Source organism: Populus euphratica, unplaced genomic scaffold (genome assembly GCF_000495115.2).
Source record: "Populus euphratica unplaced genomic scaffold, PopEup_1.0 scaffold87.1, whole genome shotgun sequence".
NCBI lineage: Eukaryota > Viridiplantae > Streptophyta > Magnoliopsida > Malpighiales > Salicaceae > Populus > Populus euphratica.
In genome coordinates, this window is record NW_011499900.1 from 844,854 (window position 1) to 854,680 (window position 9,827).

The 9,827-nt window shown below is 34.1% G+C and overlaps 3 protein-coding genes across 6 annotated transcripts; 1 reads left to right on the forward strand and 2 right to left on the reverse strand.

Moving 5' to 3' along the window:
* The first annotated feature begins 3,229 nt into the window (after positions 1-3,229).
* On the forward strand, positions 3,230-4,101 carry LOC105132748 (wall-associated receptor kinase-like 8). Its single transcript, XM_011036420.1, has one exon. The coding sequence runs from the start codon at positions 3,238-3,240 to the stop codon at positions 4,099-4,101; it is 864 nt and encodes a 287-aa protein (XP_011034722.1). The 5' UTR covers positions 3,230-3,237.
* A 653-nt stretch (positions 4,102-4,754) lies between these two features.
* On the reverse strand, positions 4,755-5,633 carry LOC105132749 (probable CCR4-associated factor 1 homolog 11). Its single transcript, XM_011036421.1, has 2 exons — positions 5,427-5,633; positions 4,755-5,330 (listed from the first exon to the last, which is right to left on the reverse strand). The coding sequence occupies exons 1-2, from the start codon at positions 5,631-5,633 to the stop codon at positions 4,755-4,757; spliced, it is 783 nt and encodes a 260-aa protein (XP_011034723.1).
* A 919-nt stretch (positions 5,634-6,552) lies between these two features.
* LOC105132679 (uncharacterized) lies at positions 6,553-9,784 on the reverse strand. 4 transcript variants are annotated; one of them, XM_011036301.1, is made up of 3 exons: positions 9,410-9,784; positions 7,281-7,622; positions 6,553-6,820 (listed from the first exon to the last, which is right to left on the reverse strand). In XM_011036301.1, exon 2 carries the CDS (start codon positions 7,591-7,593, stop codon positions 7,309-7,311), a length of 285 nt encoding a protein of 94 aa, XP_011034603.1. In that variant the 5' UTR covers positions 7,594-7,622; positions 9,410-9,784; the 3' UTR covers positions 6,553-6,820; positions 7,281-7,308. The 4 variants fall into 4 exon arrangements, with proteins under 4 accessions (XP_011034603.1, XP_011034602.1, XP_011034601.1 ...); XM_011036300.1 differs by lacking the exon at positions 6,553-6,820 and having other exon boundaries at positions 7,102-7,628; positions 9,410-9,782; XM_011036299.1 differs by lacking the exon at positions 6,553-6,820 and having other exon boundaries at positions 7,102-7,633; positions 9,410-9,782.
* Between the last annotated feature and the right edge of the window lie 43 nt (positions 9,785-9,827).

Genomic DNA, 9,827 nt, shown 5'->3' on the forward strand with positions numbered 1-9,827 from the left:
GGAAAGAGAGGGTCAATAGAGTGGTGATATATTCACTTTTACTGATGGAATCACCGATAAACTACTTTCGTTGGTGATTTCGTCGATAATTCTGACAGTGAATTGATTACGTCACTGTACGGAGATCCTAGTTTGAATCCCTCGGTAATTTTATTGGTAAAATCACCTGCAAAAGCTTCCATATCAGCGAATAACCTTTTTTATATATATATAATAAATAGTCCATTTGTAATTCGATCAGTATTTACTAATCAAATAATTATGTTAATATATACCTATTAAATTTAAGATGAAATATTATCCGTCGGTAACTTCATTCGGGATAGGCGAATGTCTAGTAGTGTACCTTTTTAAAATTAGAACTCAAATAATCAGGTTAAAGTGCACATGATCATTTGTGAATTAACAAATAATTCCTTACGTGGAGGATTCCAATTGCATCTTTAAAGGTAACAATGATATCGAAAGGTATATGAAGTAATATTCTACAAAGTATAGGAAAAATATTGTTCCCCGCACCAATATTATTCATCAAGAAAAAAACAATGACGAATTATAGCACAATTATTAAAGAACGCAAGATTCAAAATAGGTAACTAAAATGAAAAACACAAAAAAAAGAGATATTTTTGCTAAAATTGAGGCTAAACATATACTTTAGTTTCCTAACTTTTAAAATTATAAGTTTTTAGTCCTTAATAATTGATGAAATTTAATTTTAATCCTAAACTTTATTTTTTTATTTCTTGGTCCTGATTTGAGAGAATGGTTGGATTCTGATGATAAAGAAAAAAAATCTTGAATGAAACTGGTACAAGATGGACATAAAATATGTCTCTTCTATCCCGATCAACCCAACCATGTTTATCTTTTTATATCTTGAAATGGTATCAATCACTATCTTAGCAGTGTATTTATAAATTAAATTTCATTTCATTTCATTTTTCTTTTTCTTTTTTAATTTCAGAACTAAAAAAGTACTAAACTAGAGAGAACAAATTAAACAATACATAGGCTATGCTTTAGTTGCTTAATTTTACATAAAACACGCAAATTCAAAATTTATTAGTCTTTAATTTTAAGTCATCATTATCAATTTGTCAAGAATATCTTTAATTGGATTTCCATTAGTTTAGCAAAATAAAAGTTTAAAGAAATTGTTTAATTTTTAAATCTTTTTGTATCATCGTTAAGAATTGGTCAACAGTTGATTCGGTACTATAAAGCTGCTTTCCTCAAACATCAAAATTAAATAATTTGTTCCCAAGTCAAAAATAGATTAATTTATTGATACAGTTAATTGCAGGAGAATATTTAAAGATTTTTCCCAAGTCAAAAATAGATTAATTTATTGATGGAATGATGAGACTGAATAATTATTAACTAATAAGGTTATCACATAGTCAAACTGGATATCTGTGTCTTCAGTGACAAATTCAGCGCAAAAGTTATCAATGCCAGAAGCTGCTTGGAAAGTTATTTATTTATTATAATTCGATTGCTTTCTTTCTTAGCTAATCTAATAATTTCTAATGGACAAATTTGTTTTTGAAATGGTTAATATCAAATTAAAAATGGAATTCACTCACATTTTGAACTAATATTATGTTTGATAATGTTCTCTATTTTAACATGAAGTATTTATATAACTAAAATCAATTCTAAATATATAGAAGATTAATTCTAAAAAATCTTTGGTTGATAAAAATTTTAAATCCATAAAGTTTTTATTTTACATTGAAAGATTACAAGTATATATCGTGGTGTTTTAGAAAAATAAGATTATAACCTCTATAACAAATGTAACATTTTAAAATCTTCCTTACTACTGAAGGAATATATTTTTTTAAATTATTAAATGTATCTTGGATACAGATATTTCTTAATATTGTTTTTTAAAATATAAGTGTTTGTCAAGTTTTTCAAACAGTTGAATATTTGTGTAATCTTAAAATATTTGAGGAGTTTGGATATAATTTATTATTAATCTTCTTACTCGAGGGTGGTTTAGTGTCGAATCTTAAGATAACAGTCAAATTGTCTATAGTTATTAAAGATTACATAGTTGAATAATTAGGAGCTTGGTCTATGTTATTAGACATTTTTAATTCTTTTTCGAGGTGATCCTCGGCCGGATTGAGTATTTGAAGTTTACTTGTGCTTCAGAGAAACTTCTCTAATGTTTCTTCTTGTTTTTTATGATGAACTCCCCTCGTTCGACTACTCCCAGATCACAAGAGATAATATTTCCTGTCTGATCCTTTTTTCTCTCTTAAATATTCAATTAATTTGTTGTGTATTAATTATTCAACTAATGAGGGAAAATGGTTAAACAATCAGTTATATCTAAAAATTTAAATTATTAGATGAAATTTCAAGATATAATTTATATTATTATCTAATATACTCCCTTAAGTGAAAACATTTTAAACTTAAAATTTGCATAAATCTATACTATCTTATACTTCATTTTTTGTATCAAATAGATGAGGATTGTGAGGTTTGAATTTGTGACCACTCCATCATCAAGGCTCTGATATTATATAAAAAAATCAATTCAATTCAAAAATTTAAGTTGTTAGATAAAGTTTTAATATATAATTTATGTAATTCTCTAACAAAAATATCCTCTTTTCATATTAAATGAACAATTCTAATTTATTTATTTTTTAACATCTAGCTCAATGTTAAATATTCCCATTCCATTATTAGCTCTTATATTATTTATTGTGCAAATTCATCACAAATAATTAAAGTCCCCCTGAGAAATTAATATAATCTCCAAATCTTCTATAAAAAATTCAAAGAATAAATCTAGTAAATCCCCACAACAAATTATTTTTGAAAAATACTCAAATATATAGGAAACTTTATTAACCATGATCTTATGTCGATTTTTCTCGCCTTCAACTCTCCACCAATCCATGACCAAATTGTTAATTTTAATCTTTCTACTCTCTCACAAACACACAGTACTTTGAGGAAGTCCTGCTTGCTGGGCACATTGTTTCCAATTTATATGTGCTAGATTAAACTAGTACCCATGTAAATTTTCTGAGGAAGTCCTGCTTGCTGGGCACATTGTTATCAATTAATATGTGCTAGATTAAACTAGTACCCATGTAAATTTTCTAATCCAAACAAGGCCCCCCTGCTAGATTAAACTAGCAAGCCTAGAACATGCCTATAAAGTCTTGAACAAACTCACTATGTTGAACTCCGAAACAATACGAGAAGATGAAAATGGCCTACAAATATTTCTTGTCTCTAATCATTCTCCTACTGTTGCCCACCTTATTTCAATTAGCAAGAGCAGTTGCACCTATAGCAAAGCCTGGTTGTCAAGATCACTGTGGAAACATCAGCATTCCATACCCTTTTGGAACGACAAAAGATTGCTACATGGAAGAATCGTTTGAGGTTGTTTGTGACGAAGCAGCCAGCCCTCCTAGGATTTTCATAAGAAAAACCAATATGGAGGTTCTGAATATTAAAGATGGTGCTGCCGTCGTCAAAGGTCCAATTATGTACTCCAATTGTTCCGGTAGGCAATCCGGTCCACCTGTGAACTTGGAGGGAAGTCCTTTCTTTTTCTCCTTCGGTAATCTGTTCATTGCAGTCGGCTGCAACATCCGTGCTCTCTTGACAGAGATTGGGCCCCAAGTCAGTGGATGTGACTCAACATGCGTTCCCTACTATAATCAAACAAACATTATTTATGGGCAAGAAATTAATAGTCTCTGTTCTGGGAAGCACTGCTGCGTAGCCAGAGCTCCTTATAGGATGCAGGTTTTTTATCCAAGTCTAGAAACTAAAAATGAGAGTCAAGACTGCAGTGGATGCAAGCTTACTTTCCTAGCAGACCAAGAGTGGGTTGCGTTCTCCTATATAAACAATCGGCAAGTGTTTCATGATCGGGAATATGTTCCGGTGGTGCTGGCTTGGGTGATGGATTACAAGCTTTGGAAATATGACCCCAAGACCATGAGTTGCAAATATTTCCTTCTCGAGAACTCTTTGACTTTAGCATACGAATGTTCTTGCCGGAAAGGTTATGAGGGCAACCCTTACCTTGGGTGCGTAGGTAAAATTAATGTTTAATTAAGAAAATACTTGATGTTGCTGTTTGGCTGTACACCAGCTTCGCTTTTAGCTCTTGAAATAAACCATTTGTTTATGCGGCATTTGCCCAGCTGACAAACGGGTTCTTCCTCTTCTGAATAATAATATTAATAACAATAATTTCTGCAAAGATTGTTCTGGTTTATCAGGAAACAAAGTACCTGAGCATCTCTTTTCTATTTATCGATCGTCTTCCTGAGTTATAATTTCCTTACTGTATGTTAAGACTGTTGAGATTCGTTGCGCCTGCTTATTTGGTCAATTTCATATCACCTATGCTGCTGGTGATAATCAATGCAGTATGAATATCTACGTTGCAACAATTAATTATATATTTTTCTGCGTGTAGGTATATCTAAGCCAAGTTATTGTAGCTTAAGTCCCTAGCTAGTTGCTAGAACTATTGCTGTTATAGGCTTTCTCGTTGCTCTTTCTGACAAATCAATGCGAGATCTGGTTTTAAGGCAAACTTAAAAATTAATGCAAAACAAATCAGAAAATATAGCTAATCGAGGAGGTAAATATAACCATAAAATCAAGGAACTTGGATTACAAAGTTTAAGCGAAAAAAAAAAAGAGATGACACTGAAAATATTTCATAGACCTGAGAGTACAACTCCATTGATATTCCTTCAAACTAGAGTACTGCCCATGAATGTATCAGGTGCGTAAGTGAACCCTAACCAGCCTTCACACAGTCCAAACATCATTCCCTCATAGCCATTCAATTTCTCGAGATCAATTTTAGCACACGACTCCTTAAATCTCACGAATGTTTGAAGAGTTAACAAGCTATCAGATCCTGCCTGGTGCCTTCTTCCCGTTATTCGTTCAACACCGAGTAACATAGCCACCCTCTCCAATCCACCGTGCAAGCCACTAATGCATCCCATCATGAATTTTGTATCATAAACTTGAACCCCAAAGAAAAACATTATCATCCCCAAAAAAGACCGCATATCACTGGGCAACTCTCGTTTAGTTAAAATCTTGATCAAGAATCCAAAATCATAAGCACCATGAAAAGTAATCCAAGTTATTGAAGAATTATTGGAAATAAGTCCAGAACTCAAAAACAGCCTTCCAAAATCTGAGGAATCAATACCCTTCTCTCTGTTCTTCTTCAAATCAATACCTTGTCGTTCAAGCAACCCAATAGACTCTTCATTGTGATGATCGTGCTTGATATTGAAATCCCGGAAATTAAACTACAACACATAGTGGAATTCTGTTCCGAAACTTGGAAGATTTCCATGTGAATCAGAAAGAGTAATCCCAAATTGAATTATTTTCAAGAGATCAACATTCCACTTCATGAGACAGTAGTTTTCATAGGGAGTGGCATGAGACAGCGAACTCTTGTCACGATTTAATTGAAAGATAGTACCAGGGAATTCTGTGTCCAAAGCAACCAAGGGGAAGCGAAAGATCTCTTCCTTGATTAGAAAAAACTCATATACGAGGTTGTCTGCCCAGACTTCGCGCAGATGTACTGGTTTGCTGCTCTTCATCGTTGACGCTGTTGTGATTTAAAGATCTAATGCAAGTTGAGCTATTTCAATGGCTTAGGCTGTCAATCTATAGCCAAGATCAGAAGGGGTGGTCCGAAGTTGAGGAGGAGTGTATGGAATCCTTGTTTCTTCTGGTTTCCCATCTCAAAATTAAAAAAAAAAAAAAAGAGATCATTAATTCCTAGGTTTCCTGCCGTGAGAAGGAATATTGTCCTAATGGAATGCTACTTTCAGTGTCTTAAATTAATTCGGTTTATAATTACAACCTCTTTATATAATCAAGGAGTCCTTAACGAATAAGACACTTAATTGCCTACCTAATATCCAGTCATGGAGGGATTAAAAAAACAAACTGCATGTATTGGTCAATCCCTGCCAGCAAATAGATGAGCCGCCAAATCAAGAAAAATTGTTACTCCATCTGTTTCAGAGATATTATTTCATTTAACTTTTCTGCAATTATTTACGTATCTTATTTCAAATTATTTTATTCATCATTTGAAAGTAAATAAGAGAGAATCTTGATTGGAAGAATTAAAATAAATTATAATTAGAGGTATAAGAGTAAAATCAAGTAATTAATTGTTTAATTTTTTTAATCATGGATTATAATTTTAGGACATCCAAGATGAAAGGTGAACAATATCTTTGAAATAGAGGGAGCGGTTTTCTGTGACAAATTATGATTTTGCTAAATCAAGAAGACAAATTGTCGGTCTAAATTGTTCTTGATTGAGTTTTAAGTTAAATTGGGTAGAATGTACTAACAAGTCAATCTATGATCTAATTAATTAATTTGGATAAACTCAATTTAATTTTTTTAAAATAATATTATTTCAAAAAATAATTCTTAAAACAATCCTATTTTGAATTGATCTCGGGTCCACCTAAATTAATCCACATAACTGAAGATCAGTTGTTGTTTCCTAACTTATGTCTTCTGTTGTTTAAGCATCAACTAACTACAGAGCGGATATTCTATGAAGATAGGGAAATTAAATCGGCTTTGTGCCGTGTAACGAAGAAAATGAAATAAGAAGCTATTTTGTGAATTGGTTAGAAGAAAGCACAGGTGCTACATTAACATGCAATTGGCAGCCGGCGATTGGGAAATTGATTGAGCAATCCAGAACCGGCAGAAAAGGTCTTCCTCTTGGTGTTTCATGGTGTGCCTGCCTATTCTTTATCTGTAAGCAAAGAAACTCTGGATGTCATAACTCTGAAATTCCCCTGTCAACAGCATTTCTCAAGCTGTTCTTTTCACTGTCAAACACAAATGGTGGAAAACTGCAACTTGTCGAGCAGCTATTTATCAAGAAAACAGACTTGTTTGCTATCTGTTATAGCTGGGAACTAGTCTGAATAGGTGGCTTTCTTTTTGTATAGCTTTGTAGCAGGTCGGTTGATCCTTCTTCTCGTTCATTGAATAATGATTTCATTCATCAAAAAACTTACAGCACCGATAAACTATATCTAGAAAATGGGAAAACATAATTTAGCCATAAAAGAAATCACCTATGTAATTGCTATAAAAACAATGAAGAATTATCATTGGATGTGATTAAAAAATTTAAAGACAAATTCCGGTACATCATCATGTACAAAAAGTCACTAAGGAGCTCAAGCATGAGGCAGAGAAAACACCACCAAGAACCGATTGACTGTGCCATCCGTGCTAGAAAAATTTGAGTTTTCCATTGCCTACAGAATCCTTTGCCAGCTCCAAACGACATAATGTCTTTTTGGTACCTGTCAGTCCAGAGCATGATTCAGTGGCCCCTAGGGTAACAGCGAAGTAGAGATAGATTGTGCATAAGAAAGCCAAGAGAGCCAAGGCTGTTAAGAGGAAACGGTGTCGCTGAAGGAGTGTTGACCAGCTACCCAACTCATCCCGTGGGAATTGCTTCCGGAAAGATGGTGATCTCCGGTGAGGAGAAGTTATCATGCTATCAAGAACCATACCTTATATTCTGAGCTTCCTTAGACAACCTGAAACTATCCTAATTTGAGTTCATGGTGGAGAGTAAGGAGACATAATAGAATCAAAATTTCATTAAAAAAAAGAGAGAATCAACAAGTACCAAGAGGAAATTATTCTGAGCATTACTGTCATCATCTAATAAAATTTAAGAAAGCAGGGTTTATTACAATGTTTGAGTGGCTTTAAATTTGGTTGAACAATATCTTGCTTGGAGAATGAGGGGAGCACACAAACACATATAATTCATCTCCCTCGCTTGCTCGATTCTCTCTCACATACACACACAATAGACAACACATAATTCCAGATAATTAGGGGAACTATAACCTATCTTCACTTTTTGCTATTTAAGTCTCGCGTCTTTATAGGCTTTTGGGTGAGCATCAATATAGCAAGAACTGCTAAGCTAAAGCATGTTAAAAAAAAAAAAAAATTGAGGTATTAGGATACCGTAAAGACATAACCAGATGTGCAAGAGAAAAAACCACTATGCAGCATCAGCAAAGTAATCAATCTTGCACTAAAAAGGAAACAACGTGGAAATCAAGGCTGTTCCATCGTCCATACACTTGAGTTCGGTTAAGCAACAAGATATCCAAATTACAATGAAGGTAAATAAAATCATCTCAAACGATGATTATTTGCAACTTTTCTCAACTACATCATGATATAGAACAAAGGTATCTAGCCCATACACCATTTGGCAAATCCATCCATACAGCTGCTATATAAACAGAATCATTTTGCAGGAATCCCTAAGCAAGTATCTACAAGATCCAAATCTCCAGAGCAGTGAAAAGAGCAACACACACATGACACACCTCCCACAAGTTTTATCTTCATTTTCAGTTGATTATCACAATGGTCGATCGATAATCACTCACAAAAAAGATCATGAAACTACAAGAGAAAACAGTCCGGCCAAAAATACCCTGCCTAAGCACTTCAACAAACAAAGAGCTTAAGCAGTGAATTGTTCACACAATATCCAATTGAAAGATCCAACTGGGCCAAAAAGAAATGACATTTATAACGACGACTTATTAAAGACAGTCAACAATGCCCGCATATCAATGAACTTGTGTTCTATCTAGTAATAACGAGCACACCGGCGAGGGAGCTGTGTGTAGAGCAATGACTGTGAATTAGTGCTGATTTCACAAGCAATCACGCACTGAAATGAGTAATAAGACAGAGTGAAAACAGGAAGCGTATGCAATGGCACATAATGCATGACTATAGATCCAATACCAATCTATCATTAATCCAGAGCAAGCAACAACAATCAGCACTTGAGAAACTCCAAAATACATGTCAAAATCAGCATCCATAAAAAGCAGATCTTTTTCTTATAACCAGACAGTAAAGCAGACAAGATTAAGAATCAAAGTCATATTTTTGCACATAGATGGGCCATCTGAGCACTGCCCATCCCAATTGATTTGAATAAATTTCACATTGACAGCTAGCTATGGTTCAAATTCTCTAAGATTTATCACATTTCAGCTGAGCCCTTTTGGAACTCTTGCCCCTCCTTTCACAAATACAACATTAATAAAGGAGAAAAATATACAAAAACAAACGTCCAACCAAATAGCAAAACACCCACATTGCAAAAATCAAACATAAAGCTCCCAAATTTCACATTCATTAAAAAAAACAAAAACAAAATCTGGGAAACACCAATCAGATCTGAAGAAAGGAATCGGAAAATAGCGGTTCAAAGAAGATCAACAAAATCAGGTAAGAGAAGCTATAGCTTTTATCCTTCTAGAAGAAGTTTGTATCGTTTTACCTTGTAACAACGATAATGTCTTGTTTCTTCTCCGTTTCTCTCGGCCAAAAAGAGAGTGAAAAAGAGAGAGGGCTTGGATGAACGTCTATGATATTCCCTCCCCTCCCATTCACTACCCTCAAATAGAAGAGGATTAAAAAAAGGAATCGTTTTTTATATAGGAAAAAAGGGACGACTCCTCCGTGAAAAGTTAGTGAGGGACTGGCAGAATGGGCGTCAAAGGCACTGCTTTGTGTACGATCGATGTTGGTTTGGTTTTATGAAGGGTATGAGTTGGGCCGGCAGAGCATACTGCTATGCTTCTTTTGGGGAGGTTGGCTCTAGGAAATTTCAAGGGACGGACTCGGACTTGTTCCACATCAAAGCAAAGACAAGAGGCTCTCCTCCATATACCATGCTCGATTAGTACTCGCACCTG